The sequence below is a fragment of the Schistocerca serialis genome, chromosome 2 (genome assembly GCF_023864345.2).
Source record: "Schistocerca serialis cubense isolate TAMUIC-IGC-003099 chromosome 2, iqSchSeri2.2, whole genome shotgun sequence".
Lineage (NCBI taxonomy): Eukaryota > Metazoa > Arthropoda > Insecta > Orthoptera > Acrididae > Schistocerca > Schistocerca serialis.
This window is the reverse complement of record NC_064639.1, coordinates 763,655,482-763,681,496: the sequence shown is the minus strand read 5'-3', so window position 1 is coordinate 763,681,496 and position 26,015 is coordinate 763,655,482. Positions and strand designations below refer to the sequence as shown.

Here is a 26,015-nt window from a genome sequence, read left to right as displayed (position 1 = left end):
GGAACAGGTCAGATTGAAAGAAGACATCAAAGCAATTCAGGGGTGAGCTGCTAGATTTGTTACCAGCAGGTTCGATCAGCATGCAAGTGTTATGGATATGCTTTGGGAGCTCAAGTGGGAATCCCTGGAGGGAAGAAGACATTATTTCGAAGAACACTACTGAGAAAGTTTAGAGAAACAGCATTTGAAGCTGACTGCAGACAATTCTACTGCCACCAACATACATTTCACATAGGAACCACAAAGATAAGATATGAGAAACTAAACAACGAAAAATCCAGGACGGAATGTAACAATATTATGAGAAGGAAAGCCGCAGGTAAGAACAACAAAAAGACTCTCACAATTACAGCTTTCAGCAATTAAGGCCTTCATCAACAACAGACACACATACAGGCGCACGCATGCACGCGCACGCGCGCGCCCACACACACACACACACACACACACACACACACACACACACAAACGACTGCATTCTCAGGCAACTCAAACCACATTGCCAAGTGTGTGTGAATGTATGTGCGTATGTGCATGTATTATTGATGAAGGCCTTGATGGCCGAAAGCTGTAATTGTGAGAGTCTTTTGTTGTGCCTACCTGCAACTCGGAATCTCCGCTATACAGTGGGTAGCAACTTTGCTTCTTGAGAAATTCGGAGTCATAGGGAGGCATATAGACAGTCGTTTTTCCCTAACTCTACCTGTGAGTGGAACAGGAAAGGAAACGATTAGTTGTAGTACATGGTACCGTCCACAACACATCATATGGTAGCTTGCAAGGTATGGATGTAAATGTAGACTTCTTTGGCATCGTTTCACACAAAGACAATTGAAAATGTTTTCAAAATCCATCCAAAAGTTGGAAAGACCATGATATCAGCTACAGAATCAGCTGAAGAGTTAGAGCTACTTAAAGAAAAAAATCAGTATCAGGAGATATACTAAATTTTCAAACTTTAGTTATTTCTTAATTTTAATTAATTTGGAAAAGGAATGTGTTTTCACTCAGTCAAAATACAAGATGATTACCAATTTATTTTATGACGCTTCTGCTACTTATTTAGAAAAGTGGACTTCTCCATTTCAACCTCTGAAATCATTTCATTGGATAACACTGCTTCTTGGGCTGAACTTTTAAACTGTCTGAAAATTCTTAAGACAGTAGATTCAGGTGCAACATTTCAAACACATGAAGATGTATTGTTTGGTGATGTAGGATGTATGAACAACATTGTATATGAGAAACTTGAGAAATGGGAAAAAGCTAATTTGGAAACAAATAAGAGATAATGTGTTGTATTCCATATACTTAAAAGCTCACGTACTTCATATAAAAGTATATGAGATGCTCGTGAGTTTTGCACATGCCTTGTGGAAAGGGTATTTTCAATTGTAAATTCCCTTTGGATTGATGAGGAAAACTGTTGTATCACCAAAACTACTGAAGAAATTGTAATAATTAAGACTCATTATCAAGAACTTACCTGCAAGGAGTTCTACAACCTGCTGTTAACCAATTCAAAGTTTTTGAAAGATTTTAAGTCTTCCGATAAATACAAAGTTAATGGCAGTAGTCCTGATACAGTAGTTAAATGGCCTATGGATTTTTGATACCTACAGTGGTGTTCATTTGTTAGAAATTATTCTATTAATTTCTCAACACTTTGAATTATAATCAGTTCTTGGAAAACGATGAATTATCATATGATGCAGTGCCATTACAAGCATGTTTTGAAGTGTCTTGTTAAAATATATGCCTTTTTATGAGTATAAACTTTCGTTTTCATAGCCATATATGTAGAATATTTTCTTTTTGTCAAGTGCCTGTTTTTTCCGCATGTCACATTTTTTCACAAGGAAAATCTGGTCACCCTCAGGTAATTTCATGTTCTGGCATCACCCACAGGATGTCAGCCACATATCACCCACAGTCAAATGGCATCACAGAATGCTTTAATAAGATGTTGACAGACATGCTCTTGATGTATGTTGCTGAACAGAGATTGGGATACAATACTGCCCACCTCACCATGACATTTGTATACAATCTAATGAAGCAGGACACTAAAGGCTTCCCATCATTCTTTTTGCTCCATGGTCACAAGAATTAAAGGATAATGTATACATTGTTCCTGTTTCAACCAGATGATACTTGGGATGACTACATGAAACGACTCCTCATCAGGATTGGAGGAGGATGACAGTTGCTTAATAAACCTGGACACCCAAGAGAAAGACCGAGAGCACTGCCACACCAAGCACCAATCAGTGAGATACAGCTTGGGAGACATGGTATGGATTACTACAGCTGAGCACAAAGTGGGACAATCAGAAAAGTTACTAAAGTGATACTCTGGGATATTCACATCCTATGTTGCCTGTTGAAAGTAGAGGATTAAGACCCTTCATGAATAAGTGTAGAGATGTCATACATGTCATCCATATGCAGCCCTACTATAGCTCCGAAGCACAGACAGGTAGTGGAAGCTTTTCATTCAAGCCAACTGAAGACCTGGTCAATGACAGGGAAGCTTCGATGGGAAGGGCTATCTTTGGTAATCATCATTGTGGATAGGATATAATAACATGATCAGAAAGTGAGGATCCAATAACAATGCCATGCACAGGACCACTGACAAGCTCTATATCCATGGTGCTCCAGTCAGCTCCAATGAGAACTTAGGAAACAGCAAGTCACTGTTTCTCCACAAAATGGAGCAATACTGCAAGCTGTAGTGCATGCAGTGTGGCACAGTGGCTAGGCCCACTGGCTGACATGCTCCAGGTCACCAGTTCAAACCTGACCATTCACAATTATCTGTTATTAGCTTTTATTATTCCTAGAAGGTTCTTGAAGTTTCTTATCTTTGTGTTGTTTGTACATTCCGGAATATTAAATGTCTGTGTAAATGGCAGCACTTCCCATCAAGGAGCTCAGTTCTGTCCTGACCGTACATTGGTGCTCACAATAAATGTGCTTTCAGTGCTTACTTCAGTTTTGCATGTTTCTCATGACCTTGCTTTCGGATTTGGGCTTGAATGTGGTTACAATGTGACAATATAACTAATGTGCTTATACTTTTCACATGAGTTTAATTAACTTATTGAACACTTCCAGTGGACAGAAAACATTTATACATCTATAGTTTGTTCATTCACAGTGGCTTGAATGGATATTTGTGTCTGTAGCATTCTTTGACTTCTAGCCACTGGGAGCAATAAATTACAGGCCTGATGATCTTACATTACTGTCAGTTAATACTTACTTCACTAGGCTGTAGTGATCATCAGTTAGCACAATGTATTTTCATTTGAGTCTATGGTTTCTTACATGAGTTGCTTCAATTACATATATTAGTTGCTTTCACAGTGTTTGCCAATGAGTGACCTTTTACAATGGCCAAAAGAATGGAAGGTAGGAAGATTAGAGTTTAACGTCCTGTTGACAGTGCTGTCATTAGAAATGGAGCACAAGCTCGGATTACAAAAGCATGAGGGAAGGAAATCAGTTATGCACTTTTCAAAATAACCACCCCAGCACTTGCCTGGAGAGATTTAGGGAAATCTCGGAAAACCTAAATCCAGATGGCCGGGCAGGTATTTGAGTTGTCATCCTGCCGAATGCCAGTCATGTGCTAACCATTGCACCACCCTGCTCAGTAAGTAAAAAGAAGTCATCTTTCTGTTTCACAGGTACAATGGCTGCATTCAAAAAAATGATAACACCTCCTTGTCAGCTCTGGAAGTTTAAAGATATAAACAATGAGAAAAGTGAAATAGATGAAAAGCCTTCTGACGGCAGTATGGCATTATAATATACATCGCTATGCTGAAAGACAGAAAAGAGTTTCCTTGATTCATAAAAAAAATAAAAACTGGATAAAGGAGAAAATATACAGGCTGATTCTTATTAATGTTAAAAAACACATGAACTGATGTAGACACATGGGATCGCAAATGTCAGGAAACACCACAAAAGTTGATGACAAATGTTGAACATGACATCACCAGATCACATACCTCACTTGCCGCATGTGCAGTGGTTGGGTTTGTCGATCCTGTGCTGCAAATCACTCCACTAGGCTATTCTGTTTTCATTCTTGCATTATCCAATGTGATATAGTAGTGCTCATGGTAGCAGTAATACAAGACTATGATGAATTGATTTACATTTAATGAGCTTGCAGTTTGATACAGTAGTGCTTGTGGCAGCAGTAATACAAGACTAAGATGAAATGATTTACATTTAATGGGCTTGCAGTTTGGAATTCCTGTGTAATCGTCTCTCTGTCAGTCAACAGACAAGGTCTGTCTGTACACTTTTGTGCTGTAAGTGTCCCTTCATGTTTCCACTTCACTATCACATTGGAAACAGTGGACCAGGGGATATCTAGGAGTGGGGGAATCTCACGTACAGATGTATGACACAAGTGACACCCAATCGCCTGACCACATTCGAAGTCCGTGAGTTCCGCGGAGCACCTTATTCTGCCCTCTCACAATGTCTAATGACTACTGAGGTCACTGATATGGAGTACCTGGCAGTAGGTGGCAACACAATCCACCTAATATGAAAAACAAATGTTTTTAGAGGTACCAGATACTTTTGATCACATAGTGTATTTTGCTGGACGTAGTTCTGCAACACATCTGGTGGGGCATCACATGAATGTTCAAAACTTTCACATTTTCTTTTCTTGTAGAATGTTAACTTCATATAACATGAACCAAAACTGTTCTTTTGGAACACATACTTCAGAATATTAATTTTGAAATCCAAGTGGTCCTCGTCAGAATCAGCCTCTGCACACCAATGTATTTAAAACTCCTTTCTTATGGGTTGGATGATGAGAACTCTGGGTGCTAAGATATAAATCAGTGTACATTGGCTTGTGGTATACTGAGTGGCCGACATGTCCATCTGACTTTCATTGTACCAAAACATCTAAGAATCCTTCTTTCTCTATGTCGACAGAGAAATTGGTGTTTGGGTGAAAGCTGTTCATGTATTTGTGGAAGTGCTCAAGAGCTTCTATGTTGTGTGATCGGAATATAAATATGTTGTCAACATTGGAATACAATGAAGGTGGATGAAACGTAGCCAAATTTAACACACATTCCTCAAAATGTTCCACAAAAAAGTTGGCCACTGCTGAAAACAATAGAAAACCCATAGACATTCCATCCATTACTCCATAAAATTTACTGCCATACAAGAAGTAGGTGGTCATCATAGCATGTTGGAACAACTTTAATGTTGCAACAACTTAACTGTTTCACGAGGAAAATGCTCTGCCAGCAGTTACCATGTGCCCTTCACAGGAAGTTTTGTAAATAGTGAGACAACATACAGGATGACTAAAATATTGTTTGGGCCAACTGTAATCTGGTTAAATTTCTCAAGATATATCTGAGCAGCAACCAGATACAGTCATTATCTCAGTTAAATATCTGGCTAGCCTATAGGTAGGAGAGTCAATGGCACACACAATTGGTCTCAACATAATACCTTTCTTGTAGACTTAAGTAATCTGTACAGCCTGGACGGTCTAGGAGTCCATGTTCTAACATTTTTCATGACATTCTGTGGTAGACCAGAGTTCATGTTCTAATATTTTTCATGACATCCTGTGGTAGACCAGAATTCTTCAGAAGCTCAACCATTTTTTGCGGTGTGACAGATTTGGGTCCCATTTTAGGTATTTGTAAGTGCTATCCTCTAACAATGATACCACTTTGTTGTGATATTCAATAGTATTATGAACAACCATCACATTTCCCTTCTCAGTCGTAAGTACTACAAGCTCGTCACCTTCCCACAATGTATGGAGCTCCTCTCTCTCCAGTGGTTAGCACACTGGACTCGCATTCGGGAGGACGACGGTTCAATCCCGTCTCCGGCCATCCTGATTTAGGTTTTCCGTGATTTCCCTAAATCGTTTCAGGCAAATGCCGGGATGGTTCCTTTGAAAGGGCACGGCCGATTTCCTTCCCAATCCTTCCCTAACCCGAGCTTGCGCTCCGTCTCTAATGACCTTGTTGTCAACGGGACGTTAAACACTACCCACCACCACCATCCTCTCTCTCTCTGCTCTGCTGATGTTAGATTTGGGTGGCCTGGCTGAGGTTAAAATGTGACTGGTGGTAAGTCTTGCCTCGTCGGTGTCGTCTCGTGAGAGATGTTACACTGCCTTTTCCACTCCACTAATGAGATCCATGACAGGTACAGTGTGTGGTATATGAGTGAAATTTAATACTTTATTAAGGGCTGAAACAGTGCCTTCATCTTCTTGTCCAACAAGCCAATGACAGTGCATGCCATTTTATGAGATGACAACAGTCCCAGAGCCCGGAGTCCTCATCGTCCAGTCCAGAAGACAGCAGTTTTAAATACATTGGTACACAGAGGAAAAACTATTTCTGACAAGGACCACTTGATTCTGAAATTAATTATCTGAAGTTTGTGTTCCAAAAGAATGGCTATGGTTCACGTGACACGAAGTCCACATAAGAAAAGAAAAGAAAAGAAAATGTGAATGTGAATATGTTGAACATTCATGTGATGAGCCACCAATTGTATTGTTTCCTTTCTGTGGCGTTACATCCAGCAAAATAGGCAGACTCCTTGGAAGACAAGGTATAAGATCTATTTTCCGACCTCCTAAGAAGATAAAGCAGACACTGCATCTTGTATCCTTGAGATTTATAACAACTCTTGTGGGTGCAGAAGCAATTACATTGGTCAGTCCATCATACAATTTCTGAATGCTGTGCAGAACATTAATAGCATATTAAAAAATCGATAACTGAAGAAATCTGCAGTTGTTGAGCAAAACTGCACAAACAAACAAAACCTATTGTTTGACAAAATGAAAGGTGTTTCCCAGGGTCCTATATACCCGGATTCTGTAATTAAAGAGGCTGTAGAAATAATGTGAATGTGTGAGAAGAACTTCAACCATGACAGCGAACTCTCCATGGAAAGAAAAGGCAGAGGTGTTCATCGTAATGTTTACGCATGTACGGTGGGGGGAGGGGGCACCAGTAGCACAGGCATTGACACCATCTGTGACAGAGCAGTATATAATTACTGACCAGTCACAATCTATTTGTGGATTACGTATGGCCAACACAGCAACAGTTTAGACCGTTAGTTGTTCTCGACAAAGACAATGGAGATAATCATTGAAAGCTTGAGGTTTTATCGTGTATTTATGCGGAAAGTAGTCCGAGAATGTTTTATATAACAGTGGTGTTACGAAAAACTCAATTCTAAACCAAACAATAGGACCACAAATTTTACCCAATAATTTAAATGGCCATATTACTCAGTCTTTTTAAGGAAGGTTCTGCCACAGCCACTTGAAGATATTCCTCTGACAGCAAGAGCAAACATGTGGCTACAGCAGGATGGAGCTCCACCACACTATGCCACCACAACAGGAAGGTACTGAAAGCAGGTGTATGCAGATACGTGCATTGGGTGACAAGGACCAAATTGCTGGCCAGCAAGATCTCTATACTTAAACCCACTAGATTTTGTCACATGGAGGAGCTAGTTTACAGCTCACCTCCCAAATGGACCTTATGACCCACACAGCCATTGCCGCTGCAGAGATCCGAAATATGGAGAGTATTTTTGAGAATAAGCTTGAAGAGATGATCCAGAAATGCAATACTTGCATTCAAGCAAACAGTACAAATTTCAAACACCTTTTATAAATTTGATTGTTGTAAACATAAGAGTTACAAAATTATTGTCCTCCCTATAACCAAACAAAAGCTTTTCTTATTTTGTGTTTCTTCCCATTTGTTCCTTCTTTTTTGTTTACAATATTATTTAGTACAGAAATCTTAAGTTACTTACTAGTAATGACACAATTTAGAAGTTTATACTCATTTATTTGTAACATGATACGGTAGGGTTTGTTGTACTGTACTTGCAATAAACCACCATAGACTACACGACCAGTAAATAATATAGGAAAATCTTATCTCAATGTAAACACCCAATTGTCTAAACACAATGAAAAAATACAACCAGCCAGATGCAAGACTCAAACCCTGAGCCCCATACACTAAAGTAGCGCGCGTAGCCCCAGAGTCTTGTCAACCAGAATACTTGACTTGGGTTGGGATGACCAGATGTGACAGACCAATAGGCTCAACCACCGCACATGTGGCAAGGTATGTCATCAAGTGACGTCACATGTTCAACATTTATCATTCACGTCTGAAGTATTTCCCAGCATTTACGACCCCATGTGTCATATTAAATTACTTGTCTCAGCATCATCTATGTCACATTGGGTTTTTTAATGTTAATAAGAATCACCCTGTATATTGTTGATAAAATACAATTGCAATAAAAATGTCAAAATCATCAGCACACTCCATGACAATTTATTTGTTGAAATCAATTATAAGAATGGCGCCATGCAAAAGACAAGTCGTCATAGGTATGCCATACAGGAAGACGGACTAAAACATCCTACGAGAGCTTTTTCTGCCTTTTCTTGGAGGTTGCATGTTTCAATGCCTATGTTCTCTGGAAAAAAATTGGTGATGGAAAAAACAAAATGGAATTCATGATTAGTCTCTGTGAAAAATAAACTCTCTCTTTGCACTGCAAGATCATTTGTTGGCCGTCCATCTTAAATACCATCAGTGACTTGTGTTATAATATTCTACCAAATGTTTCACGAAGCACAACAAAGGTTTCCTGTTGCCATTTCTGACAGATCCAACTACTATGGAGTCAGCTTCATACCTCCCAGTTGGTTTCATAACTCACAATGATTTGTGGATATAGAACGAAAAATGAACTTCACATGGACATCTTAATGTTTTTAAAGAAAAGTAAACCCATCCACAGACCCTGGCAGATGTATCAGTACCACCTGATCACCTTATCACACACTGCCAATGAAATCACTGGATGCAGTACAGAGTGACGTAAGGTTCAGAATACTGCTCTCCTGGCAGTTGTCAGTTTTAGTGACCTGGAGTCCTTACTACTCAGTCAAGAAGCTCCTCAACTGGCATCACAAGGTGAAGTGCACACAATCCCAACCCTCCCACCAAAGAAAAATCCCTGGCAGTAGTGCAAATAAAACCAAGGTCCTTTGAATGGCAGTCAGTGCACTCACCACTAAGCTATCAAAGTGAACATCTTAATGGTGTAAGACACATAGTTCTTTTATGTGCTGTACCATCTTTTAAAATACTTCACAAAGAAAATGGTCTGCAAGTAGGTGAAAATACAATACAATCTGCTGCATTAGTATATTTTATCCATTCCTAATATGTTTTGATTTCAATTTATACATAAAAACCTACACACAACTGCTTTTGTGCAAGAACAAGGAATGTGGTGCAAGGGTGCCAGCCTCTACAGGGGAAAACTACCTAGTCAGGCTTAGGCACTCACACATAAAATGTCTACTTGAGAGTTTAGGTGAAACCAACAGGCAATGAAATAACTCTTCCAGTTTTGAGGTAGACAATCTAGCTTACTTGCCAACAAAAACCTTTTGGGTAAATGAGAGAACTCAGAGGAATATCAATTAACAGTTCTGCTGATTCTATTGTCTACCTACCATAGAAGCTATGACAATGAGGTGAAAGATTAGTGTATATAATATAGGAACAGAACAAAAAGTCACTAATATTAATGTGAAGTACCTGTCCCTCCTTCATGTGATAAACAATGTCTAGATTTTCAGAGACTGCCTGAAGAAACTAAGACGAGCCCAGATCTAAATATTTTTTACTAAACCATCTAAAAAATATCAGCAGCCAGAGTTTGCACCAATAACCATCTTCAGCTATTGGATGCTGTACTGCTTGAAACTTCAACATTTTTTTTAGGTATTTTCAAACATTGGAAAATCCAGGATGGAATAATGATTATATTATCAGAATTTTTTGTGATGTTTATAAGCAATTCTAATGTGTGTGTCACTCCACATTGACAAAACATTGTTCCATGCATTTTAGTAACAATAAACAATGTATATAACCTGGCAGCAATTGCAAGTGATAGAAAGCATTTACTGGGCTCAAGTAGACTGGATCATACTAGTTGCTAGACATCTTTGATGTTTGAGAATCTTTATTTGTTCAAACCAAAAATGCAATTAATGATTTTTGCAAAAAAAGTTATTTTTTTTTTATTTTTAACTAACTGTTAGCTTACTGAGTTCATTATGGTGTTCTGAGTGCTCATAACTATTAGCATGGGAAGTTTAATTTAGTTTTATCCATTATGGCCTGTAAAATGAACAATAGTGTCTGTAAAAACAACTATGAAAGAAATAGAATTTTAATAAAAATGGCTTCGTTATTTTATCAGTGAAATGAGAATGTTTCTCTGAGAAGGATATGTACATAAGTGCTAGTGACAATCAATTTTTAAGTGTACATTCTAATTTTATGCAGAAGAGAAGCTATTCAAGAAGTTATCAATCTCATAATTAAAATTGTATGCAAATACCTGAAAAGGCAAACAACATTTGCAGCACAGTTGACAAGAAGTGTTGGATCTCTCGCTTCCCGACTGATCCATGCTCGCCATGAAATGCAAGTTATAGGGCAATTCTCTGCTACCACAATACGACGACATTTACTCAAACGACCAGTAGCCAGTTCAAACAAGAAAGATACTATCACACCCTGTGAAAGCACACACCAACATAAATTTGCAATACAATGTTACATAAAGCTATCATACACATAATAAATGGTTTAATAACGCTACACTCACAAGACAGGAGCAAAATTATAATATGATTACAATTACACTTGAAAATAAATATTAATGCTCATTATGTTGAGTTTAAGAAATGGTTAATTATTAGACACTCATTGTAGAAAGGGGGAAACGAAAGACAATATGAGAGGAGGATGGAACACTCAGATATGAGATTGGAAAGGGGGGGAGAGTGAGGGGGGACAAGGTTGTCGCTCACCAACAAACAAGGGAATATAAATAAAGGGAATGGCAATATTTGAATTTCTGAAATGAGAATGCTTAATGCTAGTTAACAGATTTCTAAACAACACCAAATAAAAGATATCTGACCACAGAGACACAGAGGAGACAAGGAATATGGACATTAAAAAATTATTCTCATCATTGTATTACAGAATTTTCTAAGTTAGAATACAAAGCAATGAACAGAATAAAACTTACGTTATGATACAAAGCCAAACCAAAAACAAAGGACAAAACAAAGAATAGTATAAGTGGGCAGACAATACAGAAAAGCCTTGTTAGAGTAGGGAAGAACATCTTGTAGACTTGATGTTTGTCAGCTTTTGTATACTGCAAATTATATTACAGCATTATCGCCATCTACAGAACACAGATTTGTGCATCAACTGTGGACTGTTTATGTTATCCACAGTACAAGACCACAAACCTTCAGTAACCTATAAATCTTTACTTATCCTTTCCACCTGACATAGGAACTAGTTTTGAAGTTCTGAAAGTTAGAGGTTTTTTGTCTGTTCCCCCCACACTACTGATTACATTTGTGTCTGTTGGCCAAGCTGTAATTGGTCCATTTTGGCAGTTGGTATGTATGTGTTCCTCTTGACATTTTAGATTCTGGAACAACAGGTACAGAAAACAACAAATGATAATGTAAGGTGGTTGATAGAAAAGATTAGGACTTTAGGATCAAACACACAATTTATGTAAAAGTGGCCTAACAGTTTATGAATATTTTTGCTAGTAATATGCTGTCTTTAGTTTCCTGTTTAAGTCTAATGCATTTTGGAGCTACCACTCCATTTTCAGGGACTACATCAACGTTTTTGGACATAAGACTGTTCCATCTTATCACAAGCACTAAACTGAAACAGATGTAATGCAAAAAAATTCCTTTAATAAAACTGCATTGTTGTTCCAAAACACATTGGACTTATGTAGGAGAATAAAATATTGTGACTGAAGCTGGTATATTAGTGGGAAAAAAAATCTGCAACTATAACCTACATTCACAGACAGCCCTTGAAGAAACGTCTTTACAAAATGCTGCCTTATAATTGTAACAGATTGTTGACAGAACAGAAGTGCCACAGAATCCACTGCTCAATAGGACAAGCAAACTACATCGCATGATACGCTGAATGTACTTAAATTGTGAATGGCATGGGTAAGGACCGCATACCAAAATTACATGAGGAGAGTGAGGCTCATGGAAGGTAATAAAGCAGGTAAGGAACATAGGATATACTTTGTACATTGAACATTAAGAGCATTTATTAGTATACCTTGTCATTTCCCGCCCAAAGCATCTGTCCACTGGAATCAAATGCCAATCCTAAGACTTTGCCTCCTAGCTTGCTGCTACCACCTCTTGGATAGATGCCTGTTGATACATTCAGTACCTCCATCATACCTCGTGAATTACCAGCCTAAAGATTTTATTAAGAAAAATTTCTGTATGTCACTGATGGAATGAATGCTCTAGTGCGCGAGCGCGCGTGCGCACGCACGCACGCACGCGCACACACACACACACACACACACACACACACACACACACACACACACACACACACACACACACAGGATATAATGATGAGCAATCCACAGCCATGAAATAATGGACAAATATATATAAGAAATGACTGGATTTGCAAATTTTTAAATCTAATTAAAGATATCATGTCTTTGTCTGAATCAGAATACAGCATCTCTTCCAACTTTCTGATGATTCACTTTTAATCACAGTAAACAGTGTTCAGAAATGAAAAACTGCAATATCCCTAGAACCAATTATATCCATTTTCAGTCATCAGTAACTGAAAATCCTCCCAAGAATTTCAGAATTATTTTGATTCCTTTGATCGTACTAATTCCCTAAGCCCTAATACAGTATATGGTACATTGGGAAGTGCTCCCTGCCAAGCACTTCACACTGCTTGTAGAGTATGGCTGCAGATGTAGCTGCAGTCCAATTGGTAAATGTCCTAGAGTGATGAAAAATGCTTGAGAACTGGTCAAACAAGAATCATTGTCCTCTTCTGTATGTGAATTACATATCTGTAGGATGCCTCCAATAAATATGAGTCTAGCAATGACCTTCCCATGGCGAGATTTAAGAGGTTGTTCCACCTTAAATTGCTTGGACACTTTGACATTTTAAGGTTGTGACTGACACTCCTGAAACTAACCATGATGTTAAATGATATAAGATTGTTTTGTCTATATACACACATATTACCAATAAAGGAAAATACAAATTGCTGCTTACCATAAAGAAGACATGTCAAGTTGAAGACAGGCACAATTAACAGACACTTACATACAGCTTTCAGCCACAGTCTTCATCAGCAAAAGAGAGACACACACCATTCACACACACACAAGCAAGCACACCTCAAGCACATGTGAGAGCCAACTCCAGCATCTCGGGCCAGAATGCAGCATCATGTGGGATGCAAACAGCAATCTAGAGGATCCGGGGAAGGAGAAGGGTAATGGGAGGGAGAAGGGGAACGGGAAGGGATGATCTACGGGTGGGGAGAGACACAAATGCTGTCTGGTGGAGTGTGCAGGGCCTGGAATGTCAACAGACACAGCATCGAGAGGTTGTGGGGCACGGAGGTGGGGAAAAAAAGAGCAAAAAAAAAAGGAGAGGAGCAGGAACAGATGAGCAGATGCATTGGCAGAGGGCTGTAAATTAACAGGGTGGATGAGAAAGGGGATAGAGGGGGGGTTGCGGGTGGACACTATTCAGTAGAGGGTGTGGGGACAGTACGTTACCATAAGTTAAGGCTGCTGCTGCTTTGTTTTAGGTACTTGAGTAGGATTGTTTTGAGGTCGGAGACCAGACAGCGAGGTCATCGGTCTCACGGGATTAGGGAAGGACGGGGAAGGAAATCGGCCGTGCCCTTTCAAAGGAACCATCCCAGCATTTGCCTGGAGCGATTTAGGGAAATCACGGAAAACCTAAATCAGGACGGCCAGACGCGGTATTGAACCATTGTCATCCCGAATGCGAGTCCAGTGTGCTAACCACTGCACCACCTCGCTCCTGTGAATTATTATGGGTGGAGGTTACACTCAACAACCGAGCTAGGTTAATAGTTGGCTCCTTTTACCGACCTCCCGACTCAGCAGCATTAGTGGCAGAACAACTGAGAGAAAATTTGGAATACATTTCACATAAATTTTCTCAGCATGTTATAGTCTTAGGTGGAGATTTCAATTTACCAGATATAGACTGGGACACTCTGATGTTTAGGATGGGTGATAGGGACACAGCATCGAGTGACATTATACTGAGTGCACTATCCGAAAATTACCTCGAGCAATTAAACAGAGAACCGACTCGTGGAGATAACATCTTGGACCTACTGATAACAAACAGACCCGAACTTTTCGACTCTGTAAGTGCCGAACAGGGAATCAGTGATCACAAGGCCGTTGCAGCATCCCTGAATATGGAAGTTAATAGGAATATAAAAAAAGGGAGGAAGGTTTATCTGTTTAGCAAGAGTAATAGAAGGCAGATTTCAGACTACCTAACAGATCAAAACAAAAATTTCTGTTCCGACACTGACAATGTTGAGTGTTTATGGAAAAAGTTCAAGGCAATCGTAAAATACGTTTTAGACAGGTACGTGCCGAGTAAAACTGTGAGGGACGGGAAAAACCCACCGTGGTTCAACAACAAAGTTAGTAAACTACTGCGAAAGCAAAGAGAGCTTCACTCCAAGCGTAAACGCAGCCAAAACCTCTCAGACAAACAGAAGCTAAATGATGTCAAAGTTAGCGTAAGGAGGGCTATGCGTGAAGCGTTCAGTGAATTCGAAAGTAATCACACTCCGGGGTGATGATGGCATTGAAACAGAGGATGACACGCTTAAAGCTGAAATACTAAACACCTTTGTCCAAAGCTGTTTCACAGAGGAAGAGCGCACTGCAGTTCCTTCTCTAAATCCTCGCACAAACAAAAAAATGGCTGACATCGAAATAAGTGTCCAAGGAATAGAAAAGCAACTGGAATCACTCAACAGAGGAAAGTCCACTGGACCTGACGGGATACCAATTCGATTCTCCACAGAGTACGCGAAAGAATTTGCCCCCCTTCTAACAGCCGTGTACCACAAGTCTCTAGAGGAACGGAAGGTTCCAAATGATTGGAAAAGAGCACAGGTAGTCCCAGTCTTCAAGAAGGGTCATCGAGCAGATGCGCAAAACTATAGACGTATATCTCTGACGTTGATCTGTTGTAGAATTTTAGAACATGTTTTTTGCTCGCGTATCATGTCGTTTTTGGAAACCCAGAATCTACTCTGTAGGAATCAACATGGATTCCGGAAACAGCGATCGTGTGAGACCCAACTCACTATTTGTTCATGAGACCCAGAAAATATTAGATACAGGCTCCCAGGTAGATGCTATTTTCCTTGACTTCTGGAAGGCGTTTGATACAGTTCTGCACTGTCGCCTGATAAACAAAGTAAGAGCCTACGGAATATCAGACCAGATGTGTGGCTGGATTGATGAGTTTTTAGCAAACAGAACACAGCATGTTGTTATCAATGGGGAGACGTCTACAGACGTTAAAGTAACCTCTGGCGTGCCACAGGGGAGTGTTATGGGACCATTGCTTTTCACAATATATACAAATGACCTAGTAGATAGTGTCAGAAGTTCCATGCGGCTTCTCACGGATGATGCTGTAGTATACAGAGAAGTTGCAGCATTATCCAAAGCTGTTTCACAGAGGAAGAGCGCACTGCAGTTCCTTCTCTAAATCCTCGCACAAACAAAAAAATGGCTGACATCGAATAAGTGTCCAAGGAATAGAAAAGCAACTGGAATCACTCAACAGAGGAAAGTCCACTGGACCTGACGGGATACCAATTCGATTCTCCACAGAGTACGCGAAAGAATTTGCCCCCCTTCTAACAGCCGTGCACCACAAGTCTCTAGAGGAACGGAAGGTTCCAAATGATTGGAAAAGAGCACAGGTAGTCCCAGTCTTCAAGAAGGGTCATCGAGCAGATGCGCAAAACTATAGACGTATATCTCTGACGTTGATCTGTTGTAGAATTTTAGAACATGTTTTTTGCTCGCGTATCATGTCGTTTTTGGAAACCCAGAATCTACTCTGTAGGAATCAACATGGATTCCGGAAACAGCGATCGTGTGAGACCCAACTCACTATTTGTTCATGAGACCCAGAAAATATTAGATACAGGCTCCCAGGTAGATGCTATTTTCCTTGACTTCTGGAAGGCGTTTGATACAGTTCCGCACTGTCGCCTGATAAACAAAGTAAGAGCCTACGGAATATCAGACCAGATGTGTGGCTGGATTGATGAGTTTTTAGCAAACAGAACACAGCATGTTGTTATCAATGGGGAGACGTCTACAGACGTTAAAGTAACCTCTGGCGTGCCACAGGGGAGTGTTATGGGACCATTGCTTTTCACAATATATACAAATGACCTAGTAGATAGTGTCAGAAGTTCCATGCGGCTTCTCACGGATGATGCTGTAGTATACAGAGAAGTTGCAGCATTAGGAAATTGTAGCGAAATGCAGGAAGATCTGCAGCGGATAGGCACTTGGTGCAGGGAGTGGCAACTGACCCTTAACATAGACAAATGTAATGTATTGCGAATACATAGAAAGAAGGATCCTTTATTGTATGATTATATGATAGCGGAACAAACACTGGTAACAGTTACTTCTGTAAAATATCTGGGAGTATGCGTGCGGAACGATTTGAAGTGGAATGCTCATATAAAATTAATTGTTGGTAAGGCGGGTGCCAGGTTGAGATTCATTGGGAGAGTCCTTAGAAAATGTAGTCCATCAACAAAGGAGGTGGCTTACAAAACACTCGTTCGACCTATACTTGAGTATCGCTCATCAGTGTGGGATCCGTACCAGATAGGGTTGACGGAGGAGATAGAGAAGATCCAAAGAAGAGCGGCGCATTTCGTCATAGGGTTATTTGGTAACCGTGATAGCGTTACGGATATGTTTAGCAAACTCAAGTGGCAGACTCTGCAAGAGAGGCGCTCTGCATCGTGGTGTAGGTTGCTCGCCAGGTTTCGAGAGGGTGAGTTTCTGGATGAGGTATCGAATCTATTACTTCCCCCTACTTATACCTCCCGAGGAGATCACGAATGTAAAATTAGAGAGATTCGAGCGCGTACGGAGGCTTTCAGACAGTCGTTCTTCTCGCGAACCATACGCGACTGGAACAGAAAAGGGAGGTAATGACCATGGCATGTAAAGTGCCCTCTGCCACACACCGTTGGGTGGCTTGCGGAGTATAAATGTAGATGTAGATGTAAGTTAAGGCTGGAATAATTACGGGAGGGGAGAATATGTTGTAAGGATAACTCCGATCTGTGTAGATCAGAAAAGCTGGTGATGGAGGGAAGGATCAAGATGGCTCGGGTAGTGAAGCAGTCATTGAAATCAAGTGTGTTGTGTTCAGCTGTATGTTGTGCCACAGGGTGGTCTACTTTGCTCTTGGCCACAGTTTGGCGGTGGTAGTTCATCCTGGTGGACAGTTGGTCAGCAGTCATACCGATATAAAGAGCTGTGAAGTGATTGCAGCAGAGCTGATAAATGGTGTGGCTTCTTTCACAGGTAGCCTGGGCCCTGATGAAGTAGGAAAACCTGTGACAGGGCTGGAGTAGGAACTGCTAGGTGGGTGGCTCGGGCATGTTTTGCACCTGGGTCTTCCACAAGGATATGATCCTTGTGGCAAGGGTCTGGGATTGAGAATGGCATAGGGATGGACTAGGATGTTGTGGAGGTTGGGTGAGTGATGGAACAGCACTTTAGGAGGGATGGGAAACATCTTGGGTAGGATGTCCCTCATTTCAGGACATCATAATAGGTAATCAAAGCTCTGGAAAGGATGTGGTTCAGTTGTTCCAGACCACACTCCCTTGCAGCTGGTTCTTGGAAATCTCACCAAGGCCTTTACAGATAGGCACTATCCCCCAGACTTACTCTGCAAACAGATCTCATGTGCCATTTCCCCTTTTGCCCCAAATCCTTCCACCACCTCAAGAACCAGACACAGGAATGTCCCCAGTACCACACTGGACTGAAACAATTGAACTACAGCCTTCGCCATGGCTTTATTACCTACCATGATGCCCTGAAATGAGGGACACCCTACCCGAGATATTTCCATCCCTCCTAAAGTGCTGTTCCAGTACCTACCCAACCTCCACAACATACTAGTCCATCCTTAGCCACTCCCAATCTCAAGGATCATATCCTTGTGGAAGACCCAGGTGTAAATTCTGCCTAATTCACCCACCCAGCACTTCCTATTCTACATCTATGTGATTACTCTGCTATTCACGATAAAGTGCCTGGCAAATGGTTCAATGAACCACCTTCAAATTGTCTCTCAACCGTTTCACTCTCGAATGGTGCACGGGAAAAATGAGCACTTAAATTTTTCTGTGTGAGCCCTGATTTTTCTTATTTTATTGTGATGATCATTTCTCCCTATGTAGGTGGGTGGTGGGTGCCAACAGAATGTTTTCGTAATTGGAGGAGAAAACTGGTGATTGAAATTTCATGAGAAGATTCCATTGCATCAAAAGACACCCTTGTTATAATGACTGCCACTCCAATTCACATATTATGTCTGTGGCACTACCTCCCCTATTTTGTGATAATACAAAATGAGCTACCCTTCTTTGAACTTTTTTGATGTCATCCATCAGTCCCATCTGATGCGGATCTCACACCCCACAGCAGTACTCCAGAGTAGGACAGACAAGTGTGGTGACGGGCAAGTGTGGTGTCTCTCTAGTAGACCTGTTGCACCTTTTAAGTTTTCTGCCAGTGAATCACAGTCATTGGTTTGCACTACCCACAACACTATCTACATGATCGTTCAGATTTAGGTTATTCGTAATTGTAATCCCCAAGTATTTAATTCAATTTACAGCCTTTATGTTTGTGTGGCTTATGACGTAATCGAAATTTAGCAGATTTCTTTTAGTACTCACGTGAATAACTACGCACTTTTCTTTATTCAGAGTCAATTGCAACTTTTCACACCATACAGATATTGTATCTAAATCATTTTACAATTCATTTTGGTCATCTGATGACTTTACAAGATGGTAAATGACAGCATCATCTGCAAACAGTCTAAGACAGCTACTCAGAATGTCTCCTATGTTGTTAATATACGAGGGTCGGTCAAAAAGTAATGCCTCCCATTTTTTTTCTACTTAAAGAAATTAAGTTAAGCGAAAAATTTGAATTTGGCGCCATTCCTCAAACCTTCTTCTGCAATCCACTGCAGTAGTAACTTTCTGTGTCAACAGGTGGCAGCACAGCAGAAGTTTGTAAGATGGCCGACATCGATGTTCGTTTGAGACAGCGTTGTGTGATTGAATTCTTGAATGCAGAAGGTGAAACGCCCATACGCATTCATGAAAGACTGAAGAAGGTGTATGGTGTTGTGACAGTGGATGTCAGCACTGTTAGACGATGGGTTCGTCGTTGTAAGGAAGCTGAAGGGCAAACACCGTTGACTGACGAAAAGCGGAGCGGCAGGCCGGTGAGTGCAGTGACTCCACACAACATTCAGCAAGTTGATGACATCATTCGTGGTGACCGTCGGGTGACTGCAGATGAAGTGTGTCGCATTATTTCTCTTAGTAAAGGTAGTGTGATCACGATTATTAAACAATTGGGGTACTCAAAAGTTTGTGCACGGTGGGTTCCAAGAATGTTAACCGATCAGAATAAAGAGGCAAGGAAAACAATAGCCTCCCAACACTTGCAGCGCTTCCGTTTGGAGGGAGATGAGTTTCTGAAAAAAATTGTGACCGGGGACGAAACATGGGTGCATTTTTTTTGAACCCGAATCAAAGAGGCAGTCAATGGAGTGGCGTCACACAAGCTCGCCGAGGAAGAAAAAATTCAAAACTGTGCGATCGGCAGGGAAAGTTATGGCAACAGTTTTCTGGGATACAGAGGGTGTGATTCTGGTTGATTTTTTGGAGCAGAGATGCACAATAAATTCTGTTCAATACGTCACAACCCTCAACAAACTTAAAGCACGTCTTCAGCGAGTTCGCCCAACAAAATCAATGGCAGATGTTCTTCTTTTGCATGACAATGCAAGACCACACACCAGTCGTCACACCTCTGACGAGATTGTCAAAATTGGATGGGAAGTTTTGCCTCATCCCCCATACAGCCCTGACCTGGCACCATCAGGGACTTCCATCTGTTCGGGCCACTAAAAGAAGCTCATCGTGGGATTCATTTTGAAGATGAGGAGGCCGTCAAAACATCCGTGTGTCAATGGCTTAGGAAGCAGAGCTGTGATTTTTACCGTGCTGGGATACATGCCCTTGTTCAAAGATGGACCAAAACTGTAGAGATGGGCGGAGATTACATTGAAAAATGACAAAATGATCCTCAATGTTGTGGTTTTCAACCTATGTAATTGCATTTAAATTTCCTGACAATTAAACGTAGAAAAAAAAATAGGAGGCATTACTTTTTGACTGACCCTCGTACATCAGGAACAATAGAGGCCCTGTAACTTCCTTGGTGAACGCCAGATATTACTTCTGTTTTACTCGATGACTTTCTGTCTATTACTACAATCTGTGACCTTTCTGACAGGAAATCATGAATCTAGTCACGCGGCTGAGGCGATATTCCATAGGCACGCAGTTTGGTTAGAAGATGCTTGTGAGGAACAGTGTCAAATGCCTTCTGGAAATTTAAAAATAACGAATCAATTTGACATCCCCTGTCGATAGCACTCACTACTTCATGAGTATAAAGAGCTAGTTGTGTTTCACAAGAATGATATTTTCTGTATCCATGTTGACTGTGTGTCAATAAATCATTTTCTTCAAGATAATTCATAATGTTCAAACACAGTATATGTTCCAAAACCCTACTGCAAATTGATGTTAGTGATATGGACCCGTAATTCAGTGGATTACTCCTATTTACCTTTTTGGGTATTGGTGCGACTTGAGCAATTTTCCAGTCTTTCGGTGGATCTTTCTGTGAGCGAGCAGTTTCATATAATTGCTAAATATGGAGCTATTGTATCAGCATACACTGAAAGGAACTTGACTGGTATACAATCTGGACTGGAGGTCTTGCCTTTATTAAGTGATTTAAGCTGCTTTGCTACACCGAGGATATCTATTTCTGTTTCTTGTCTTGGCAGTTGTTCTTGATTGGAATTCAAGAATATTTACTTCATATTCTTTGATGAAGAAGTTTTGGAAAACCGTATTTAATAATTCTGCTTTTGTGACACTGTCATCAGTGACTTCGCCGATATTATCGCGCAGTGAAGGTATTGTTTGTGTCTTGCCAATGGTGTGGTTTATGAATGACCACAATCTCTCTGGGTTTTTGGCCAGATTATGTGACCGAGTTCCATTGTGGAAATTATTATAAGCATCTCACACTGAAGTATGCGCTATCTTTTGAACTGCTGCAAAAATCTGCCAATCCTGGGGATTTGCATTCTTTTAAATCTGGCATGCTTTTTTCGTTTCTTCTACAACAGCGATCTGACCTGTTTTGTGTACCATGGGGGATCAGTACCATCACTTATTAATTTATGTGGTATATATATCTCAATTGCTGTTGATACTATCTCTTTGAAATCATTCCCCATCTTTTCTACTCTTACATTATCAGAACAGAAGGAGTGGAGACTGTCTCTTAAAAATGTGTTAAGACATTTTTATCAGCTTTTTTAAAAAGATGTACTTTGTGTTTCTTTTTGGTGGTTGAGGGTGTTACGGTATTCAGCCTAGCAGCAATTGCCTTGTGGTCGCTAACCTCTGTAACCGTCATGGTACTCCCTATTTGTCCAGGTTTATTTGTTGTGAAGAAGTCAAGTATGCTTTCACAACCATTTATGCTTCGAGTGGGGTCACGCACTAATTGTTCCAAATAATTTTCTGAGAAAGCATTCAGTACAATTTCGGATGATGTTTTGTTCCTGCCGCCGGCTTTAAACGTATAGTTTTTCCAGCATATCGAGGGTAGATTGAAGTCACCACCGACTATAATTGTATGAGCGGGGTACTTATTTGAAATGAGACACTAGTTTTCTTTGAACTGTTCGGCAACTATATCTTCTGAGTTGGGGGATCAGTAAAATATTCCAATTAATAGTTTATTCTGATTGTCAAGTATAACCTCTACCCATACTATTTCGCAGGAACTATCTACTTCAATTTTGATGCAAGATAAACAACTTCTGACAGCAATAAATACTCCTCCATCAACTGTATTCAATCTATCCTTTCTGAACACTGTTACGTCATCTGAAAAAATTTTGGCTGAGCTCATTTCAAGCTTTAGCCAGCTTTCTGTACCTATAACTATTTGAGCTTCAGTGCTTTCTATTATGTTTGGAGCTTTGGTTCTTTCCCAACACAGCTATGACAATTTGCAACTACAATACCAATCATTTCTGCAGCTACCTTACTGTGTTTTACCTGCCCCCTTTTAGACAAACGCCCTTTTCATGATTTCCTCAGATCCTCTAACCTAAAAAACTGCCCAGTCCCTTCCACACAGCCCACGCTACCCGTGTAGCCGCTTCCTGTGTGTAGTGGGCAGGTTTATCCTACCCCATCAGGGGGCGGGCCTCCTGTAAAGCAGCCGTGTCATTTACCAGCTCTCCTGTAATCATTACACAGATTTTTATATTAGTATGACCACCAACCAACTGTCCACCATGATGAACAGCCACTGCCAAACTGTGGCCAAGACCAAAGTAGATTAGCTTGCGGCACAACATACAACTCAACACAACAAACTTGATTTCAGTGGCTGCTTCACTACCCGAGCCATCTTGATCCTTCCCTCCACAACCAGCTTTTCTGAACTGCACAGATGGGAGTTTTCCTTACAACACATTCTCCGTTCCAGTAATTACCCCAGCCTCAAACTACAGTAACATACTGCCCCCACACCCTCCACCCAACAGTTTCCACCCCACTCTATTCCCATTCTCATCTCCCACCCTGTTTATTTGCAACCCTCTGCCAATGCATCCACCCATCTTTCTCCACTTCTCTCCTTTTTTGCCTCTAATTTCCTCACCTCCCTTCCCCACAACCTTCTGACGCTGCACCTGCTGACATTCTAGTCCCTGTACACTACACCAGAGAGCATCCATCTCTCTCCCCACCTGCACACCATCCCTTCCCCTTCCCCAGCCCCTCCAAATTGCTGCTTGCATCCCACATGATGCTGCACTCCAGCCTGATATTCTGGAGTTGGCAATCATGTGTGTGCGAGTTGTGCTTCCTTGTGTGTGGGAATGGCTTTAAGCACTATGGGACTTAACATCTGAGGTCATCAGTCCCCTAGACTTAGAACTACTTAAACCTAACTAACCTATGGACATCACACACATCCATGCCCGAGGCAGGATTCGAACCTGCGACTGTAGCAGCAGTGCGGTTCTGGACTGAAGAGGATGGATTATATATATATATATATATATAAAAAATTACCGATTTTATTAGATTTCTAAGTAATGCACATAAAAATTTTAACATTTCGAACTGGTGTAGATTTAAAAAAATAAAATACTTCCCATGTGAGTTTATAAGTGATAAATGGGTATTCATTGGAGAACTATATTATAATAGAACTGAGATGTGATTACATTTTCACACAATTTGGGTGCATAGATCCTGAGAAATCAGTACCCAGAACAACCCCCTCTGGCCGTAATAACAGCATTGATACGCCTGGGCATTGAGTCAAACAGCAGGTACAGCTGCCCATGCAGCTTCAACACGATACCACAGTTCATCAAGAGTAATGACTGGCGTATTGTGACGAGCCAGTTGCTCGGCCACCATTGACCAGATGTTTTCAATTGGTGAGAGATCTGGAGAATGTGCTGGTCAGGGCAGCAGTTGAACATTTTCTGTATCCAGAAAGGCCCGTACAGGACCTGCAACATGTGGTCGTGCATTATCCTGCTGAAATGTAGGGCTTTGTAGGGATCGAATGAAGGGTACAACCACGAGTCGTAACACACCTGAAATGTAACGTCCACTGTTCAAAGTGCCATCAATGAGAACAAGAGGTGACCGAGATGCATAACCAATGGTACCCCATACCATCATACTGGGTGATACGCCAGTATGGCGATGACGAATACACGCTTCCAGTGTGCGTTCACCATGATGTCGCCAAATATGTATGCGACCATCAAGATGCTGTAAACAGAACCTGGATTCGTCCAAAAAAATGACATTTTGCCATTCGTGCACCCAGATTCGTCGTTGAGTACACCATCACAGGCACTCCTGTCTGTGATGCAGCGTCAAGGGTAACCACAGCCATGGTCTCCGATCTCGTAGTCCATGCTGCTGCAAACGTCATCCAACAGTTCGTGCAGATGGTTGTTGTCTTGTAAACGTCCCCATCTGTTGACTCAGGGATCAAGACATGGCTGCACGATCCATTACAGCCATGCAGATAAGATGCCTGTCATCTCAACGGCTAGTGATACGAGACCGTTGGGATCCAGCACAGCATTCTGTATTACCCTCCTGAACCCACCAATTCCATATTCTGCTAACAGTCATTGGATCTCGACCAACGCAAGCAGCAATGTCATGACATGATAAACCACAATTGCGATAGACTACAATCCGACCTTTATCAAAGTCAGAAACGTGATGGTAGCATTTCTCCTCCTTACACGAGGCATCACAACAACGTTTCACCAGGCAATGCCAGTCAACTGCTGTATGTATATGAGAAATTGGTTGGAAACTTTCCTCGTGTCAGCACGTTGTAGGTGTTGCCACCGGCACCAGCTTTGTGTGAATGCTCTGAAAAGCTGATCATTTGCATATCACAGCATCTTCTTCCTGTCGGTTAAATTTTGCATCTGTAGCACGTCATATTCGTGGTGTAGCAGTTTTAATGGCCAGTAGTGTATACAGTCCTGTTCAGAGACAAATGTTATTGAGATACAACAGCATTGTCTCCTCCTCTGGTTTGCAAAAATATAAATGTTTCTAACTGTTTTAGATGCCCTTTGCATTTTAGCAATCACTGTAGCTACAACTGCCTTATGGTCACTGATACCAGTTTCCGTGTGGACAACCTCAAAGAAATCAGGTTTGTTTGATGTGTTTCCATCATGAGAGGGCTTCCTATCAATCTGGTCTTGCCTAGTTCTTGCAGAGTGCATTCAGTAATGTTTCACAGGATGTCTAGTAACATTTACCACTTAACAATTGTGATTTTCCCAATTGACAATACTATGCAAAGGTTATATTGCTACTCACCATATAGTGGAAATGTTAAGCCACAGACATGTGTTGCCTAATTCAGAATAAGGCTTTCTGGCTGAAAGCTTACTTGTTGAACAGCCTTTTTGTTGTGCCTGTCTGTGACTCAACATTTCCACTAAATGGTGAGTAGCAATCTATCATTTTCATAGCACTGTCAGTATTCCATTCTGGATTTTCCATTGCTTAATTTTCTCTGTTGATTGTTGTGTAATTAAAGTTTCTTCCAATGATGAAAGTATGATTTGGGAACTTCTGTACTAGTGAACTTAGTTTTTCTCTAGAGGTTTCAGCTACATATGGAGGTTGAGGTGAATCTGATGGCTGATAGAAAGATCCCATTATAAGATTATGCCCATCCTTGATACTGAGTCTTGCCTAGCGAATCTGGCATGCAGTTTCAATTTCTATCCCAGTGGATTTGTTTTTCCTGTCTACTGTATCAATTATAACACCTCAATTTACTGTTAGCCTATCTTTTCAATATACTATTAAATTTTCCCCAAATATTTCACTGCTATCAATTCTGGGTTTTAACCAGCCATCTCTACAATGTATAGTGGGAGATCCACAGCTCTTTAATGAGAATTTCAAATTCTGACACTTTTCCTGAATGGTTCAAAAGATAACCAATAGGATTTTAACCCTCTTGTTTGTGGGGGGCAATTGTGA

At 40.8% G+C, this 26,015-nt stretch overlaps 1 protein-coding gene across 1 annotated transcript in view; it reads right to left on the bottom strand.

The window, feature by feature from the left end:
- The window catches only part of LOC126457982 (WD repeat-containing protein 13-like), an 89,403-nt gene that overhangs the window by 40,129 nt on the left and 23,259 nt on the right, over positions 1-26,015 (bottom strand). The window contains exons 7-8 of the mRNA XM_050094743.1: positions 12,282-12,425; positions 10,498-10,676 (exon numbers count right to left, since the gene is read on the bottom strand). Of these exons, the coding sequence (XP_049950700.1) occupies positions 10,498-10,676; positions 12,282-12,425 (323 nt within the window). The remainder of the gene's footprint in view (positions 1-10,497; positions 10,677-12,281; positions 12,426-26,015) is intronic.